Source organism: Rhinatrema bivittatum, chromosome 8 (genome assembly GCF_901001135.1).
Source record: "Rhinatrema bivittatum chromosome 8, aRhiBiv1.1, whole genome shotgun sequence".
NCBI lineage: Eukaryota > Metazoa > Chordata > Amphibia > Gymnophiona > Rhinatrematidae > Rhinatrema > Rhinatrema bivittatum.
In genome coordinates, this window is record NC_042622.1 from 170,479,565 (window position 1) to 170,500,294 (window position 20,730).

Genomic DNA, 20,730 nt, shown 5'->3' on the forward strand with positions numbered 1-20,730 from the left:
GTAACAAACATACAACAAGCAATGCAATCAGTAACAAACATACCACAAAAGCATAAATAGCAAATAACATCTCTGACTTGTCATTCCTACTTTTCTTACAGAAATTATCAGCACAAATCCTGAAATGCCATGGGGTAAAGCCAGGGCCTCCTCGACCTCTGCCTTGTGTCATGGATCTCCATGGTCACTATGTGCTTTGAAAAACAATGGATTTTTGTCTGTAAAATTATGGAGAAAACCTCATTTCACACATACGTTACCCACACTTGGAAAAGGCGTTCTGGGGATAACTCAGGGTGGGGAAAGCATTTATACTCATCCCTTTATTTCTCTGTTCTGTAACTTTAATGTATTATTTTATGTGTGTAACCTTGGAACCCGCCCAGAACTTTGGAGGATGAGGGTAAGAAATATTTAAAGAAATAAATACTTTGGATTCCATAAAAGTCCATGCAGAGAGCTGCGTAATGTTCTGTGTTTATTGTGCACCTGGACAACCTGGGACTTACATAAGTCTGCTTACATAAGTCTGCTTTGAAATTTTGGGATAAAGTCTGAGGGTAATTTAGGCCCACCTGAGCCATAATAAAATTACCCTCCCCATGGAGAAACACCCTCTGGGGGTGTTTCTCCATGGGGAGGGGGCGTCCTCTGGACTTGGTTTGCTTCCTGTGAATCCCGGGAGGAAGAGACTTGCTGAAAATAAGTCTGTCCCTGTGAGTTAGCGCTCATGAGCAGGAGTCCCAGGTTGCAGGCTGCCCAGCATTGAAATGTAACTTTATACAGAGGTGCAGTGTAAAACTCATTGTCACAATAAGAGAGTAGTCATTAATTTACATAGGTCTCAGCAAGGATGGAAGAAATACAATTGTACTGGATATCTTTGGTTATTTTATAGCCAGGGTTTGATTGTACATCCTTATAGGCATGTAAGCTGAAATTTCAATGGCAAAGTTTATCTAAACAGCACTCTGATAAGAGGTATTGATATTGTGTGTGTTTTTGTGAAACTTTAATCATTTACGTAATAGGTGATTGTTTGACAAGGTGATATAGAAATGAAATAAATAAATGCAATAATTCTAGGGTTACCATATGTCCTAGCTTTAGGAGGCTAAGTCTTGCTTGCACTGCATCTTTTATGTATATTTGCTAGAAAGTAAATTCTACTTATAGGGACTCGGTTCATTAGGTTTTGCTAAGTGAGCAGTAGAGCAGGTAAACTGCTAAGTGGACAATAGAATCCCCTTAATTCTCTGCTTGCACTGCCCTGGCAGCAGTAACAGTGTCCATAAGCTTTCAGGCTCTCTGGTGTCTGCTCCCAGATCCTAGGAAGCATGGCACATGGATTCTCCATCTATGAGTACGGTGACCCCGGGGCAAGCTGAAAGGAAGACCCACTGTGTCACTAACATATCTCATGTCAGCTTACTCCGTCAGCAAGGGATCCTGAACCCCAAAATGTGAATTCTCCATTTCCATCTCAATTTCCACATTCCTGGAAGGAAAACAGAAAGAAGAAAAGATGTTTTAGGACAGGTGTCCTGGGAAAGTTTCCCTAACCTATGTGCTACCAATATTAATGCCTGTTCCATAAGGCTATCAGACCCAGTGCTGTGTATTTGTTATATATGCTGTTAGTGTAAGTGCTACGATCCTTGTCACAGAACGCATGGTGGAGATGAGAACTTGATTTTGCAAATTGAGCATGAGAAGATCTTAAAATTAATCTGGGTGTTGGTGTTGGAAAGCCAGTGAAATCAGCAAACAGATGTTCCTAATACATACTGTAGGAGCAAGCCCTGAACCCTAACTAACTATGTGTGCTGTCCAAACTGGATTCTTTGGCATAACTCAAAAAGAACACTTGGCCTGTTTTTCTCTGCACCCTGTATGCAGAGAAGATGGACTTCTCTGACCAGGCAGCTTCTGAGCATGGCATGTCTGCTCTGCACAAAGACAGACTATTTGCTGGAGAAAACATAGGGACAATGAAAGGCCTGTATGTGTGGAAAACAGACTACCTCAGGTGCCTCAGAGTCTGCAAACTTTATGGCCTATTAACCAAGCCAGCCTATTAACCAAGCCAGTCATTCTGCAGCAGGGGACGTATCAGTAAGATATTGGCCACAGATTCCCGTTCAATGTCGCTGTGGTCAAGGTATGACCCACTGAAGAGGACAAAGAAGCTGTCCAGAGTGGGAAAAATGAACCAACTGCACATCTCATCGTGGAGCTACTTAAAGATGCATTAGCTTACTGAATAATGCAAATCCAAAGTCCTTAAAACAGTAGGGAGAGGAAGTTGAAAAAACAAGATCATCATCCTGATCAGCATTGCCATCCTCATCAGCACTCCCCTGCACTAGGTTAGAATCGTCATCATCCAGCATCGCCGGAAGGCACAGACAGAACTGACGTCTCCCTTCCCTGCCACACCCTAGCCTAGGGCTGAAACCACTTTGCAGCCCTCCTGGGACAAAGTGAGTCCCATCTGACTAACAGGCCGATACAGTAAAGTTCGCGGGAGAGCAGGTGAGCGCCTGCTCTCCCAGCATGCACATAGGCCAGTGTCCTGTACGTGTGATACAGTTAAACAAAATATTTAAATTAGGGCCGGCGGTAAAAAGAGGCCCTAGGGACATTAGCGTGTCCCTAGCGCCTCTTTTTGGACAGGAGCGGCTGCTGTCAGCGGGTTTGACAGCCATGGGTTTGGAAACCGGATGCCGGCAAAATTGAGCATCTGGTTTTCAACCCGCGAACTGCGGGCTGATTTAAAAAAATTTTTTAAAATTTTTAACTTTTTTTAACTTTAGGGATCTCCGACTTAATATCGCCATGATATTAAGACGGAGGGTGCACAGAAAAGCAGTTTTTATTGCTTTTCTGTGCACTTCCATGGCGCCGGCAGAAATTAACGCCTACCTTTGGGTAGGCGCTAATTTCTTAAAGTAAAATGTGCGGCTTGGCTGCTCATTTTACTTACTGTATCTCGCGGGAATACCTAATAGGGCCATCAACATGCATTTGCATGTTGCGGGCACTATTAGTCTCGGGAAGGGGGGGGTTGGACGCGTGTTTTCGACGCGCTATTACCCCACGGGGTAATAGCGCGTCGAAAACGCGCGTCCAAATGCGGGTTAACAGTGCACTCCACTGGAGCGCACTGTACTGTATTGGCCTGTTAGCGAGGAGCTGCTAGAGAAGCAGCATGTGTGACCCAGCAGCTAAGACTGAGACTGTCACAGCCAAGACTAGCAAAGAGCTCCAGCACAAAACAGTAGTGAGATTTAGGGTTTTCTCCTAGCTCCTATTCATGGGCAGTAAGGTAAGTTTTGAGCTATTTTTAGATGCAAGTTTAGGCATCTGTGATATTTTATTGTCTTGCTAATTTTCTAATAGCTGCTAAGTTCTTAACCACAAAAGTATATTCCTTTCTGTATCATTTTCTAGAAACGAATCCTTTCCTTGAGAATTGCTAAGTTGTTGGGATAAGTAATAAACCTAATATATCTCTGTAATAAAAATGTCATTATCTAAGACAAACAGCCTGGTATAACTCTCCAATATACTCAGATCACTTGTTAAAAGGCAGAGTGATGATGGGGCCTTCATTTTGCAAAATTAGCATGAGAAGACCTTACACCAAATCTGGGTGTGGAGTGAGCAAATATCCCGTGTTGCTTCTACATAAACTTATTACATAAGTTCTCAGATTTCTTCTCAAATATTCTTCAAATGAAATGAGCACAAATCATCACTCAAACTTGGATTAGGCTGATACTGCCGAGTATTCACGAGCAATCTTTGGATAATTTATAATGCACTGAAAGGGATCTGCCACTTCAGCACTCCTGACCCTATGAACTTACTCCATGGTGAGCTCTTGACTCTCGACACGCTGGCTGTCCGTCAGAAGGGACCTAGGAAAGAAGAAATAAAATACCTGCTAATTCCCCCTTCAAAAATAAAAGGGGAAACATCTCCTCATTATCTTTGTCTTCCATTTTATAGTTTGCCAAGGGGTAATAGTAAAGAGGAGCAAATCCAAAAGGTAATGATCCCTGGGGCTCAAATCTGGTGACTCCAGCCTGATTTATTGTTCTCCTCTTGCTCCCTGCACACCCTGTGCTTTCTCATCTCCATTCACACATCAGGTGGCACCAATACATTTTCTACCACTAGACCAGCGATAGGCAACTCTGGTCCTTGAATGCTACAAGCCGATCGTGTTTTCAGGACATCCACAATGAATGTGCATGAGATGTATTTGCATGTAGTGGAGACAGTGCATGAATATTCAGTGAAGATATCTTGAAAACCCAACCTGCTTGTGATACTGGGGGACTGGAGTCATCGACCCCTGTACTAGATTCAGCTAATCAGATTGATTCTGTTTAGCCCACTTTGCAGAGGGGAAAATATGGGATTATGAGATTTATTTATTTATTTATTGAGAGACAAGCCGTTAAGCCCGTTAAAACGGGCTACATTACATTTTGTTTTCAGTCCATTTTCTAACACAGCACCCTTCTACACTTTTTCTCCCTCTCTCCCCCTTCCCCTTCCCCTCGTTCACTCCTCCCCTTTCCTCCACTCAGTCTTACTCACCCTCTGTCTCCCACTGCCTTCTTCCCCTCACTCTCACCCTCACCTCCCTCCCCTTCCCTCAGTCACTCCCACCTCTCTCCCCTTCCCTCAGTCACTCCCCACCCTCTCAATCCCATCCCCTCCCCCTCAGCCCTCCTCCACTCCCTTTTTCTCTGCTCCACAACTTCTTACCCTTCCACTTACTCACATCCCTGTCTCTCACCTCTCCCCTCACTCTTCCCCACCCACCCACCTCCCTCCCTCCCACACACTCACCCACTCCTCCCTCCCTCCCTCTCCCTCCCTCAGTCCCTCCCCCTCACTCAATCCCTCCCTCCCTCCCTCAGTCCCTCCCTCCCACTCCCTCTCTCCGTCCCTCCCACTCAGTCCGTCCCTCCCTCACTACTGGCTGCTGCCGCCGCTACCGCCCACTGCCGCTACCGCCGCCCGCCACCGCCGCCCGCTGCCACCGCCGCCGCCGTTACTGCCGCCGCCGCTACCACCACCTGCTGCCACCGCCGCCGCCGCTACCGCCGCCCACTACCACCGCCGCCACTACTGCCGCCGCCCGCTGCCGCCGCCGCTACCACCGCCTGCTGCCACCGCCGCCGCCGCTGCCGCCGCCCCTACTGCCACCGCCCGCTGCCGCCGCTGCCACCCGCCGCCATGTTTTTTTTTCCCTTATCCTGCCTAAGACCGACGTGCTCGCCCGCACATGCGCAGTAGAGCTGCTCTCTACTGCGCATTTGCGGCACGTCTGTCAGGCATCATTTATCTAGTTAGATTTTTTATATACCGCGGCATGTTAATAACATCACCTCGGTTTACAATAAACAATAAATCAGCAACAAGCTTTACAGTCAATAAGAAATAAAGTGGACATAATATGAATCAATTAAGCAACAAATTAATAACAAAAACAATTCAACCAATGATAATCAAATTCCATAGTTAATGACAAGTCTAATAATAAACGGGAGATCAGAGACTGATAAAGTAAAATTTAGCAGCGAGAAAAAAACAAAAAAAATATAGAATAGGCGAGTGGCAATGGATCAGAGAAACAGGAACAAGTAATCGGCATTTCAGAAGAAGAGATGGTCATTGCGTGTAAGCTTGTTCGAACAGCCAGGTTTTGAGGTTCTGCTTAAATTTCTTATGGCAGGGTTCTAGACGCAGGTCTGTGGGCATTTTGTTCTAGATGTTGGTTCTGGCAATAGTGAATGAGCGGTCTCTTGTAGCAATGTGTTTTATGTGTTTAAGCGAAGAAGAAGCGAGTTTAGCTTGGTGCATTTTTCTTATTGGTCTCTTTGATGTGCGGAAAGTAAAATGATCGGAGAACCATTGCATATCTTGGTTATGGATCGACTTATGAATGAGGGTGAGTACTTTGAATAATATTCTAGATGCTACAGGAAGCCAGTGAAGGAACATGAGAGCTGGTGTAATGTGATCATGGCGGTGAGTATTAGTGAGTAAGCGTGCTGCAGCATTTTGCAGCATCTGTAATGGTTGTATTGCGTTTTTAGGGAGACCTAGTAGTATGGCATTGCAGTAGTCCAGTTTTGACAATATTGTAGCTTGTAACACTGTCCGGAAGTCATGTGGATGTAGAAGCGGTTTAATTCTTTTTAAAGTATGCAGCTTGAAGAATCCGTTTTTGATTGTAGCCGTGATGAATTTCTTTAAGAAGAAATGATTGTCAATGATAACTCCAAGGCTGCGGACTTGCTGTAAATTGAGAGAGACTGATGGTGAATGTTGAGTAGGGTTAAAGGAGATGTTATTGTGTGGTGTGATGATGAGGAGCTCTGTCTTGGCAGTGTTTATTGCTAGGAAGTTTTCAGTAAGTAGTTTTTTTATTTCCACCAGAGCCGTGTCCCAAATTTTTAGAGCATTCGATAAGGAATTGTTGATGGGGATGAGGATCTGTACGTCATCTGTGTATATGAAATGTGGGAGATTCAGTTTCACCAGAAGTCGACAGAGGGGAGAGAGGTATATGTTGAAAAGTGTAGATGAAAGAGAGGATCCTTGTGGAACGCCTTGTGCTAGTTTTCTGGGTTTCGAAACATGGCAGTCCAGTTTGACACTGTATGTCCTGTCCTTCAGAAAAGATTGGAGCCAGCATAGGGCAGTGCCAGCAATGCCAATTTGTGAGAGGTGGGAAAGGAGGGTATTGTGGTTGACAGTGTCAAATGCAGAAGAAATATCAAGAAGAGCCAGTAAGTAAGAATGACCAGAATCGAGGGTTTTTAGTATTGAATCTGAGAGTGACACTAGAAGGGTTTCTGTACTGTGGTTCTTACGGAAACCATATTGTGATGGGAAGAGTAATAGATTTTCATCTAGAAAGTCTGTGAGTTGCTTGTTGATGACTTTCTCTATGATTTTAGACAAGAAAGGGAGGTTCGAGACTAGACGATAGTTGGCAGGTTCTGAGGGATCCAGGTCAGATTTTTTGAGCGTAGGCCTAAAAAGAGATCACCCTGTTTGTATGTGTGTATCCCATCCACACCAAATATTCAGTACATGTCAGCGGGGATCTATGGGGATCCCGACAGGTTGTTTTTTTTGTTTGGAATATGTTTATTATGTTAACAAGGAAATCATGAACATTTCACCATTTAACATAGTGAGCAAAAATGCAACATATAATAAGACGATGATATTTCAGCCTCTTCATCCCTCCCTTTCCTCCCCCGACTTCTGCTTCCATCCAACCAAATTATAGGCATAGTACATTCAATTTTTAAAAGACATCCTAAACCAGTAGATCTACCACAAATATAAGTAGGAGGCAATAAACAAAGATTTCAGATTGTCTGACCAATAGTGATCTACTTTAGTTACATTTAATTGAAAGAGAATTTCTAAATGGGAGCCAAATCTGTTGAATACGGTCTTGTGCCTTCTTAGATTCTTCTCTGACCTAGGCAGCCTCTAACAGATAAACATCCATAAAAGAGACTTTCCACATCTCTAAAGATGGACCTAAAGGATTTAACCAATAAAGTAAGATTAGGCGTAAGGCAATCAAACATCTCTTAACTAGCAGCAATCTGTGATGCATATTCAAATCAGACAAATCACTAACATAACCCAATAGGCAGAAAGCAGCTGACCAGAGCTTTGCAAGAGACTTGAATGGACTTAAAAATGTTTTCACAGAGTCCCAGAACTGGTGTATAACAGTACAATCCCATCAACAATGCACATGGAATGCTGATGGACATGCACACTTCAAACAGCAACTAGATTTAATTATGTTTGCTGCAAAAGCTTTGCTTGGCCAAAATATGGCCCTATGGATCACTTTAACATGTATTTCCCAAAGAGTCACACATTTCATAGTTCATCCATTTAAAAGATCACAGTCAAACATCTCATCAGCCGTTATAGCGATTTCCAAATCCTGCACCCATTTAACTGTTAATGAACAATAGATGTCATAAGTACCGGTTTCATGCATAAATATATACATCATAGAGACAGACACTGGAGGTTTTGCCATTAAATGTAAAAACGCTGAAAGGGACCATTTACAGTATTCCCCAGTCCCTGTAATAGTACCCGCCGTATATAACCTTTTACTTGTAAATAAGTTAGGTAATCCTTTTTTGTAAAATGAAAATGTTCCCTACAATAATCAAATGAGTGAAAGGCCCCAGACTGTAAATTAATAAAAGGTGAAACAGTCGTCCCCTTGGGTAGAAAGAGAATGAAACAGTCTACCTGTAGACCCTGGTGAAAAATTTGGGTTCCTTATTAATAGCAAGCAAAGGGACAGCTGTCAGTGAAGACTCAAATGGGTCCTGACTTTCTGCCACACCTTCCTCATTGCATTAACTAGCAGAGAATGTGTCATAGAAGCCGGAAACTCTTCTGTCTTAGCATGGAGCACATATTTCAGATTAAAAAGGCTGACATTCACTTTCTAAAGCTGCAACTGACTCACATTCTATGTTACCCAACCAATCTCTAGTCACCTAAACAAGCAATATATATATGAGAAAATAAGCAAAATCCATCCCACTGGCATCTTTAGGCATAATCAACATCGAAAATCTCAGGCGTGCTCTATGTGTTGCGTCCGTCAGTCTTCGATGGCTTCGCCCCTCTTGCCTCACCTTAATCTCGGCTCCTCTCACTTACCTGGGCAAGATGGCTACCACAGCATCTACAAGCCGACCTCTCTGGCAATCCCAGAACGGCTATGGTGAAGCCCTCCGCCATTGCTCCTCCCAGGTACCTACTAGGGTGCACGCATGCGCAACCCACGTCTTTATAGAACTCTTGGCGTGAACCTCGAGGGCGTTCCCTCTTGTCGACATCACGCCATCCGGGTATTTATTTATTTATTTATTTATTTATTTATAGGTTTTTATATACCGATAGCCGTTTGCACATCGTATCGGTTTACAGATAACTAAAACTTTTTGACAGTGTCATTATACAGAACTTTTGGCACTGCCAAAAGTTCTGTATAATGACACTCACTCCATGAAGTTAGGATGTAGCACATTTAAAACTAATCGTAGAAAGTTTTATTAATTTATTAATTTATTAATTTTATTAATATCAGCCTCATTGATTTCTAGCTCCCCAAGTTAGCAAGGACTCGAATCTGTTCCTGTCTACGCTACTCTGCCGCTTCCGTGCTGCCGCTGGAAGCTTTCTCTCAGCCCTTCGGGATATCAACTAACTTGGGTACCCGCTCCTCGGGGGCCCTCTACTTTATTTCAGGTGCCTAACAGGGAACAGGTACTCTCTCCTCGAGGATCTGCTCTCCCTGCCTCGGTGCCTGTACTTTCATCTACTAACTGGTGGAATCGCATACCAACAGCTATTCTCAGTGAGTACTCTAACCTCTCAGTCTGTCTCACCCACAGTATCTCCTCGCAGGGATATCTGCTGCGGAACCTCCTGACCTCATCATGGAGAGAAGGGCTCCCTCTGCCGAGGTCCCTGGGACTGCAACTACAGACTACCTCACTACTGCCACCTAGTGGCTACCATCTAGCTGTTTAATAAAAGAACATTTCTGTGTTTTGTGTAGTACGAGTCTAGCCAGGTGCTGTGGCTTCTCATGGGGCTCCTCCCCATGGGCGTTGTAACCTCCACAGCACCCAAGGAGCCAACAAAACACACATAACCACAACACTATGGCCCTGCCAGAAAAAATTGGGAAATACTTGCTGCAATAATGTGAGATCTTTACTCAAAATTTTGAAAGGTGCCATTTGCAATTTATACAAAATTTGGGGGATTAATACCATTTTCACAAGCGCCAAATGGCCAGCTAACAATAGGCCAACTAGTTCATTTTTGTTTAATATCCTGAATTAGAGGTTGAAAATTATGAATATAACATAGCTAAGGGAATCTATGAATCCTGATTCTGAAATAAGAACATAACATAAGAACATGCCATACTGGGTTAGACCAAGGGTCCATCAAGCCCAGCATCCTGTTTCCAACAGTGGCCAATCCAGGCCATAAGAACCTGGCAAGTACCCAAAAACTAAGTTTATTTCATGTTACCGTTGCTAGCAATAGCAGTGGCTATTTTCTGATTGATAAACTGAAGAGTAGTAAATCACCTGGACCGGATGGTATACACCCCAGGGATCTAAAGGAACTAAAAAATGAAATTTCAGACCTATTAGTAAAAATGTGTAACCTATCATTAAAATCATCCATTGTACCTGAAGACTGGAGGATATTACTGGAGGAGCTAATGTAATCCCAAATATTTAATAGTTTCAGTCAGCCAGCTTAAGGGGAACTTTGGCCAATTTATTATTAAATGCCCCAAAATATCCATAGCTTCTGATTTATTAAGTTTTAACTTTAAGCCCAAGAAGCTACCAAAAATCAGTATGCAATTCAACACTTTGGGAAGCAAAATCTTTGCTTTTGGTAATATCATCAGCATGTCATCTGCAAATAATATCATTTTCAATTCTGTGTATCCAACCATAACACCAATAATAGTGTTATCTTCTTTAATTTTTTTAATTAGTGGTTCTAACGATAGAATGAAGAGTAAAGGAGATAGGGGGCGACCCTGCCTAGTACCTCTCTGCAAAGTAAACAGAGGAGGTTGAGCTATTAACTCAGATATAAGTCTTTAGGTGTTTATATAAAAGCGGAACTGCTCATAAAATAGGTTACGCAAACCCATAATGTGGACAAGAGCAAGGTGCTGCATATAGGGAAAAATAACCCTTGTATAGTTACACAATGTTAGGTTCCATATTAGGAGCTACCACCCAGAAAAGAGATCTAGGCATCTTAGTGGATAACACATTGAAATCATCGGCTCAGTGTGCTGCGGCAGTCAAAAAACCAAACAGAATGTTAGGAATTATTAGCAAGGGAATGGTGAATAAAACAGAAAAAGTCATAATGCCTCTGTATCGCTCCATGGTGAGACCACACCTTGAATACTGTGTACAATTCTGGTCACCGTATCTCAAAAAAAGATATAGTTGCAATGGAGAAGGTACAGAGATGGGCAACCAAAATGATAAAGGGGAAAGAACAGCTCCCATATGAGGAAAAACTAAAGAGGTTAGGACTGTTCAGCTTGGAGAAGAGATGGCTGAGGGGGGATATGATAGCTGTGTTTAAAATTATGAGAGGTCTAGAACGGGTAAAAGTGAATCGTTTATTTCCTCTTTCGGATAATAGAAGGCTAGGGAGCACTCCATGAAGTTAGGATGTAGCACATTTAAAACTAATCGTAGAAAGTTTTTTTTCACTCAATGCACAATTAAGCTCTGGAATTTGTTGCCAGGGGATGTGGTTAGTGCAGTTAGTGTAGCTGGGTTTAAAAAAAGTTTAGATAAGTTCTTGGAGGAGAAGACCATTACCTGCTATTAATTAAGTTGACGTAGAAAATAGCCACTGCTATTACTAGCATCAGTAGCATGGGATAGACTTAGTTTTTGGGTACTTGCCAGGTACTTATAGCCTGGATTGGCCACTGTTGGAAACAGGATGCTGGGCTTGATGGACCCTTGGTCTGACCCAGTATGGCATGTTCTAATGTTCTTAAAACTGTAAAAAAATAATTCCACTCCACCCCATTGAAAGCTTTTTCTGCATCAAAGCTAACTATTAATGGACCATGCGGCTGGTTATTATGACAAGATTCAAGTGCCAGTAGTAATCTTCTAATGTTAGTGCTCGGTTTTTGTACCATCACAAGATCATACCATCAGGAGATATGAAAAAAGGCAAACCCCTCTTAATCCTTTAGCAATCACCTTGGCATGTATTTTAACATCTTGGTTTAGAAGCGAGATGGGCCTATATGACCCTGGGTCTGTAGGGTCCCTACCCAGTTTAGGCAGCATAATAATAGCCGCTTCTGACATTGAATTAGGAATCTTTTCCTCAGTCACCATAGAATTGAATAAGGTCGCCAGCGGAGCTGAGATGAGGGACTGCAACTTTTTATAAAATAAAGAATTGAGACCGTCTGGGCCCGGTGACTTATACAATTTCAGATTTTTAATAACTTAAGAGATTTCTAGCTCAGAAAAAGGCCATTCAATCCCTCTAATTGAGCCACTATTAATTTGGGAAGATGCAAGTTCTGAAAAAAAATGTTCTGATTTCTCTCACTAGGGAATTCAGAACTATAAAGAGTTTGGTAGAACTCTTTAAAGACTTCCCCTATATGAGAAGTCGAGGTGGTGTATGTCCCATCCCATCTCCTGACACAACTTATACATTTAGAGGGATTTTGAGCCTTGGTCAAATTTGCCAACATATGACCCATCTTATTGCCATGTAAGAACAGTTTGTGTTTAAACAAAAACATTGCATCTTTAGCCTTCTGATGGAGCAAATAATTTAATAACTGCTGAGTGGAGTTAAACTTGTCTCTCCAAAAAGTGGAGTTGACCTTATACCATTGTTCCTTATAGTATGTCAGTTGCCTCCCGTGCTCCAAATTTTTTTTTATTTTTCCTCTTAAAAGCTACAAAACTAATTTTCCTACGAAGGAGAGTCTTGGCCGCTTCCCAGAATAGACATGGATCAGTCTGGTGAGTGGCATTAGTAATTTCATACATCTGCCATTTCTCGATCAAAAACTGCTGAAAATCGCGGTCCAGACTCAGCCATTCCGGCATGCATCATTGAAACAAATCAGATGGCCCTCCCAATATGGCCATTTTGCAAAAAAACAGGCAATGATCTGAGATAAGCAAATTCCCTACATCAGCTGTGTCAACAGTATTGAACAGAGATTTGGATAGGAGGATAAAATCTATTCTTGATTTAGTTGAATGAGCCTTAGCGTGATGGCTGAAATCTCGCTCACCTGGATGAAGAACTCTCCAAATGTCAACTAGAGATACTACCCTTGGCAAATAGACTTCAAAATGAGATGCAATTCCATCATTGCTCACTGCTTCAATGGCACGGGGAAAAGAGGAAAAGAGGAATTGGATTCAGACAACACCAACAAAGGCATGAACTATAGGATCTGGGAAAACACATGAACATGGGGGTAACTTGCTTGGTGGAGCGGTTACTACCCTTAACCAAAAGCCTGATGCATCTCCAACATTGCACATTGCTCTCTGATTCAATGGCGAGGTGGGGGGGAGGGAAATTGGTCTCAAACAGAAACCAACAAGAGCCCTGTGACCTTGGTGGTCTGAGTAACTGATAAGTATGGGAAACTGATAACTTCAGGAGCTTGCTGGGCAGACTGGATGGACCGTAGGGTCCTTTTCTGCTGTCATGTTCTATGCTTCTATATTATCACCAATAAATTGAACACCTTTATCCTTCCCCATCTTAGAAATTTTAGTAGAGGAGAACCTAAGTCTGGATCAAGGACACAATTAAGATCCCCTCACCAAAACCACAACACCTCCCCCTAACACTAAATAGCCAGTGATAATATTTGTAAAAACAAAAAGCATGGTTGTATTTGTTGGGTGCATATGCTGAGATGCCCTCTTTCCCTAAATAAAGTTCTCTTCACCTGATCCACAAATTGCTTTGCCTCAGCAAGGGAGATAAACATATGGACTTTGCCATTGTGCCAAACCCGAAGCTTCACCAAATACTGAGGTGCAAACTGCACTTGTTTAGTCGCCAATTGTGAGCATACAAGGACAAATTATTTTCTTCTGAGAGCCACTTTACTAGAAAAATCTTGAAAAATTTTAAATATGGCAAGTATGTGTATCAGGGTGCCCTATGAGAGATATACAGACCACACACACACACTGTAATATATGAGATATGTATATAGTAATTAGGGATGTGAATCGTTTTTTGACGATTTAAAATATCGTCCGATATATTTTAAATCGTCAAAAATCGTTAGGGCCACGATACAATACCAATTCCCCCGATTTATCGTTAAAAAATCGTAAATCGGGGGAAGGGGGAGGGCAGAAAAACCAGCACACTAAAACCCCCTAAAACCCACCCCCCACCCTTTAAATTAAATCCCCCACCCTCCCGAACCCCCCCCCATGCTTTAAATTACCTGGGGATCCAGCGGTGGTCCAGAACGGCGGCGGTCCGGAACGGCCCCCTCAATTGAATCCTGTTGTCTTCAGTTGGCGCCATTTTGCAAAATGGCCACCGCAAAATGGCGGCGGCCATAGACAAAAACGATTCGACGCAGGAGGTCGTTCCGGACCCCCGCTGGACTTTTGGCAAGTCTTGTGGGGGTCAGGAGGCCCCCCCCAAGCTGGCCAAAAGTTTCTGGGAGTCCAGCGGGGTTCAGGAAGCGATTTCTTGCCGCGAATCGTTTTCCGTACGGAAAATGGCGCCGGCAGGAGATCGACTGCAGGAGGTCGTTCAGCGGCGGTCCGGAACCCCCGCTGAATGACCTCCTGCAGTCGATCTCCTGCCGGCGCCATTTTCCGTATGGAAAACGATTCGCGGCAAGAAATCGCTTCCTGAACCCCGCTGGACTCCCAGAAACTTTTGGCCAGCTTGGGGGGGCCTCCTGACCCCCACAAGACTTGCCAAAAGTCCAGCGGGGGTCCGGAATGACCTCCTGCATCGAATCGTTTTTGTCTATGGCCGCCGCCATTTTGCGGCGGCCATTTTGCAAAATGGCGCCGGCTGAAGACAACAGGATTCAATTGAGGGGGCCGTTCCGGACCGCTGCCGTTCTGGACCACCGCTGGATCCCCAGGTAATTTAAAGCATGGGGGGGGGGTTCGGGAGGGGGGGGATTTAATTTAAAGGGTCGGGGGTGGGTTTTAGGGGGTTTTAGTGTGCCGGCTGACGATTGTAACGATTTTCACGATAGTTTACACACCCAAACGGCAACAATACGATTCCCTCCCCCTCCCAGCCGAAATCGATCGTTAAGACGATCGAGGACACGATTCACATCTCTAATAGTAATACAATGAAGCTTTCTTTCTTTCTTTATTTATTTAAAGATTTTATATACCAACATCCGTTTGCACATCGTATCGGTTTACATATAACTTAGAACAATGATAACTTGTGTATCATTTAGGCAAGGCCTTTACAAAGAACAAGAACAATAAATAAGAAATACATGAAAAACGGTTAAATCTTAAACAAGGGTTCAGCTTAACTGGGACAGGGGTGTAACAAAATGAACAGAAGGCTATGTACAAGTTTGGAAATACATGTTTGTTGTAATCAATGAGTTATTAGGGGGAAAGGGGGGGTATCATACAAAGACTAAAGAGGTACTGAATAAATTTGAAGAGTTTACATAAGGATTGCTTATAAATACCAATTATCCGAACATTCGGGGAGATTGTAATTTCAGGAAAACCTTTCAGTGTAATCTAACATTATGAAGTGAGGTTTTTAGCAATTGGTCACAGAGAGGGTAGATATAGAAGGGAAGGCTTGTACATATACTTCATTTCCCGTGATTATAATACATAGCAAATCAGCATCCTGCCACTCATGAGGTTGGGGAACCCCAGTGAGACCGAAAAACTGTGTTGCGCCCGTCGGTTGCAGACGACTGCGCCCTCTCTGTCATGCCTCTTTTTTTTTTTCTCTCCTCTCCTCTGCAAAAGATGGCTGCCTCCGCTTCACTTTGCCGACCTCTCTGGCATCCCCGGACTGGCATGGACAATTGTGTTCATGTTCTCTGAGGCCTCCTAGGGCACGCGTGCGCGTGTCGCCCTACCTATTGAATACGTCATGGCGGGAACCTCGGGGGCATCCCCACCGCATGACGTCACTACCTCCGGGTACTTAGCCTCCGATCTCCAACACTGCTATGAGTTAGCAAGGATTCTGGTCCAGCTAATTTTGACCGCTTCTGAGACGCTTGCTCAGAGTACCTACTCCTACAACCCTCCAGGGTTACGCTGATTCCAGGTCACTCTGGGTACCCGCTCCTTGGGGGGCCCTTATGCTCCTACCTACCCTCCGGGATTTCTCGCTCAGCAAAGACACTCAAGACATCCGCTCCTCAAGGGTCTTGCTTTCTTATATTTCTCTCCAGGTACCCTGCTTAGAAGGATGCCTAGGTACTCGCTCCTCAAGGGCCTTGTCCACTCCTGACTACTTCCTGGGTTACCTGCTCCTCATGGACCACGGCGCCGGCGTTCGGCCTGCCTCGCCGGAAGCTATATCCTCGGCAGCATTAACTGGCCTTGTGAGTACCTCATTCTTCAGTCTCTCTACCTTGTCTCACCATTGACCAGATTATCGGCGTACTCCACCCTGCGGACCACTACTGGATCTGTCATCGCTGTCTACATCCTCTGAGACTGGGTTCTCGGCCTACCCTGCTCCGCGGACCACTACCGGACCCTTTGCTTCCCAGCATCGGGTAAGATCTACTCTGCACTTGTATCACCAGTGCCTGGACTGAACATTATCATCAGAGACTACTCTGTGGCTGAGGAGAGCTGCCCACTTCTCTGGCATCGCTCTATTGTGCTGTACAATAAAGCTTCCTTCTTCCATGTGTTGCTTACTAGAGAGTCTAGCCTATTGCTGTGGTTCCCCATGGGGCCCCTCCCTGTGGGAGGAGACATCGACACAGCAACCAGGGGTCCACAACCATGCCACAAACACAAAAGGAGCAAGCAGCAAATCAGCATCCTGCCACTCAACAAGTCGGGGAACCCCAGGACGACCAAAAAACAGGAGCATTCAGCTTCAACGGGAAAGATAAGAACATAAGAACATAAGAAAATGCCATACTGGGTCAGACCAAGGGTCCATCAAGCCCAGCATCCTGTTTCCAACAGTGGCCAATCCAGGCCATAAGAACCTGGCAAGTACCCACTTGTCAGTGCACAGGTGAGGCTCCAGGCTCCCAGTGGAGAACCCCGAACTTTTATAGGGCATTGTAAACAAGTGTACGTGCAGACAAGTGAGCCTCAGAACTTCCCGTTTCAGGAGAGAACTGCTGGCCAGGCATCCCTCTTCCTGCTAGGTCAAGATCTCAGACACAAACCGGCTACTTTCTTGCACAATAGCTTGCTCCAGCCCTGCTGACACAGCTCTTTGCTTGAGAAGCAAGTCCCCCAAGTTCAAAATATAACAGAACAGCAGAATGCTTCTTTTGAGAGCATTCTTTAACCCATCGTATTATAGTATGATATTGCAGTTGTGAGTTCTTATGTGAAGCCTTCCTTATGCTTTGCTTATGCTCATAGTTTAGTATGTGTGCAATTACTACTCGCGGTCGAGGGTCGCCATCTTTTCTGATCCCCAGCCCTTGCGCTCGTTCAACAGCCAAAGCAGATATCAAATTCAGCAATTTTAATGCTTCTGGGAACCATGTGGTCAAGACCTCTCCCAGTTCACCATCTTCCACTTCCTCGAGGAACTCCACAAAGCGCAAATTATTGCAGCATTATCTATTTTCCAATTCTTCAATTTTCTAATCCCGTATCTCTACTAGTTTCTTGAATTATTCCAGCTACCTCGTGTTGGCAAGGGCGTCATCCTCCACCGAGGAAACGTAACCCTCTAAGAGCTCCACCCGAGGGCCAAATTCACAGAGGGAATGTTTTTAATTCAGCAATTTACTCTGAGATAGTATCCAGCTTCCCAGTAATCGCTGCAGTAACTGCGACCATTAGCGCACTTATCACCACTTCATCAAACGGGCCTGCAGGCTTTTGTCTGTCGCCATGGCCATTTTGATCTCCCCTGGCCTCGTTTTCTCTTTATCTATTTTCGCGGGTTTCATCGGCATAACCGATGTACTTGTCGATGCTCATGTGCACTACAAGGCGTTACCATCAGAGCACGGGGAGGCCACGAGGCGTTACCATCAGAGCGTGGGGAGGCCATAAAGTGCAGGCCTTGGAACCTGGCGTCGTAGCCCCTACAGTCAAGCCCTCGCTGTCATCCACTCTGTTTGCCTGCTCTCCTGCCTCAATTGTCATCTGAGGAAACAGCTCCAGGAACTGTATTTCATCTGCTCCCCCTGGTCCAAGGCTAAACGCCGCACTCGTTCCCTCCCCAGGTACGTAGCTCCGCCCACAAGGCGTTACCATCAGAGCGCGGGGAGGCCATAAAGTGCAGGCCTTGGAACCCGGCGTCGCGCGACGAAGGAACATGACAAGCCCCTTCGCAGAGCTGCTTCAAGGAGCTGCGTTGTCGTTTTCCTTTTCTTCTTTACTTTTCTCCGGATGTAATGTAACTTCTCATTTTATTCTACCATTGCTTTAAAGCACAAACATGAGTTGTAAGACTCAACCTCAACAATTAATTCTGGTCCGTATTACCCAGCGTCAGAATCGTAGTACAGCCTCGAAATGTACAGCCACGAAAAAAGCTACTTATCTACAAAACCACAAGATATTGCAAACTTTATATAATATTCCACGTGAAGAGAATCAACTAAAATTTTTAAACTTTATGTTTATCACATTCTTTTTAATTAATATTCAGGCGATAAGTAAGAAGACCCCTATAATTTCAGATTTATTAAAGGATAAAAAACCGGACTTTTTTGTAATTACAGAGACCTGGCTTAAAGCCACCGATAATGTCATTTCTAATCAGTTAGATAATGTTAACTACGATATTTTTTCGATCCCTAGAACTCAACGCAGAGGCAGAGGTCTTATGTCAGGAAGTATTTCTTCACGGAAAGGGTGGTGGATGCCTGGAATGCCCTTCCGGAGGAAGTGGTATAGTCTAAAACTGTGAACGACTTCAAAGGGGCATGGGATAAACACTGTGGATCCATCAAGTCTAGAGGGCGTGAATAAAGAGGAGGCAGCAAAACACTGCACGGAGCATCAGTAGCCACAGAGGCATTCACGGAGCGGGAAGCCAGTGGTTGGTGTTCCACCTTCACGGAGCAGAAGGATGGAGGGCTGCCATCTCCAAAAAAAAAAAAACAACAACAAAAACAAACAAACAAACAAAAAAACAGGGGTGGGTAAGAGTATGGGGCAGGGGTGTGGCCTGCTTGTAACAGCGGTTGCTACCCCTAATTGAGCTGGATGTTCACTTGGATGCAGATACGGCGCTGCTCTCTACATTGGTGGTGGGGTGGAGGGGAATTAGGGCTGGAGGGTACTGGAAGCCAATAGTAACAGGTGGGAGAGAGAAAAAGGGAAAAAAAAATGGATAAAGTGCGTAGCTTGCTGGGCAGACTGGATGGGCCTTTTGGTCTTCTTCTGCCGTCATTTCTATGTTTCTATATTAAGAAACGATTTAAAATTAAAATTATTCCTTCTCCTATTGCCTATCCTTATGAGCTCACACTATTCGACTCTGAATCATTACAGTTGTGCGTTCTATATTGTCCACCAGGTTTACTAGACCATAATATTTCTCCACTTATTGAATGTTTAACTTTAGTTTTGAATCCTGATAAACCCTCTTTAATTTTAGGGGACTTTAATGTACACGTTGATGATGTTATTTTAGATTCTACTTGTTCTATTTTATGTGATTCGTTAACAGCTCTTGGCTACAACCTAGTTTCACGCGCCCCTACTCACAAAGCTGGCCATGCTTTAGATCTGATTTTTGCGAACTCTAAGTTATGCACAAATATCTCTTTAAATATAATGCCAGTTCCTTGGTCTGATCACTATTTAATTTACTCTGAAGCCGAGTTTAACTTACCATCTTTTAGTAGAAAGGAAAAACCATTTCATATCACTTTTCAACTTAAACCTAAAATTGAACATTTAATAATAGAATTCCAAAAAATTAGAGATTATTCTAAACCTAACAATTCAATTAATTTAACTTCAACCTGGCTAACAAATTGCTCTAAAATTGCAAAGACACTATGCCCATTTATAACCAAGACAATTAAGCCAAAACAAACTAGAAATCCTTGGTTTAATAAGGAAATTAAGAAACAAAAACAAAATTTAAAAAAATTGGAAACAATATGGAGAAGAAATAAAACAATTCAAACATTAGCGGTATATAGATCATCTTTACATCAATATAAGAAACTTATTGAGAATGCTAAAAAAGAATTTTTTCAAGAAAAAATTAGAGTCATCATTGCATAATCCAAAAGAACTTTTTAGGATTGTCAATAATTTAATAAAATTACCAACTAAGGAAGAAGGTCTATCCAAAAATAAATGTAATGACGTAGCTTTATTTTTCAAGGAGAAAATTGATTTATTAATTCTAAACAATAATGCTAATCCTATTCAAGAAGTTATAATGCCAGAAAAATCTGATATTAAGTGGGCTCTATTCGATTCCGTCTCCTCATTCGAAATTGAATGTTACATTAAAAAACTAAATTCTGCTAAACATCCCTTAGATCCTATTCAAGTTTCCTTTCTTAAATCTATGGCTGATATTATTGCACCGTCTATTACTGATATCGTTAATGCATCTTTAAATGAAGGCGTTGTACCTGATATATTGAAAAATGCCATAATTAAACTCATACTAAAAAAACCTAGGTCAGATAACACACAATTGAGCAATTATAGGCCTATCTCTATCTTACCTTTCCTAGCAAAAATTCTAGAAAAAGTAACTCAAAAACAACTCGATGCTTATTTGGAATCTAATAATATCTTATTTCCAAATCAATACGGATTTAGAAAAAATGTTAATACAGAAATGCTGCTTATTGCTTTGATGGACACTGTTTTAAGAGGTTTTGATGCTGGAAAAAGTTATTTTTTAGTTTTGTTA

At 43.2% G+C, this 20,730-nt stretch overlaps 1 protein-coding gene across 7 annotated transcripts in view; it reads right to left on the reverse strand.

Moving 5' to 3' along the window:
- LOC115096930 (transient receptor potential cation channel subfamily V member 3-like) overlaps window positions 1-20,730 on the reverse strand; it is a 140,817-nt gene that overhangs the window by 117,067 nt on the left and 3,020 nt on the right. For 4 of the 7 annotated variants that reach the window (XR_003858169.1, XM_029612235.1, XM_029612236.1 and 1 more), the window contains exons 2-3: window positions 3,873-3,923; window positions 1,433-1,498 (exon numbers count right to left, since the gene is read on the reverse strand). The exons of 2 other annotated variants lie outside the window; for them this stretch is intronic. Coding sequence is in view for 4 of the 5 variants with exons in the window: in XM_029612235.1 (XP_029468095.1) it covers window positions 1,433-1,498; window positions 3,873-3,877 (71 nt within the window). In the remaining variant the exon portion in view is untranslated. The remainder of the gene's footprint in view (window positions 1-1,432; window positions 1,499-3,872; window positions 3,924-20,730) is intronic. One more of the 7 variants, XM_029612234.1, reaches the window with a different exon arrangement.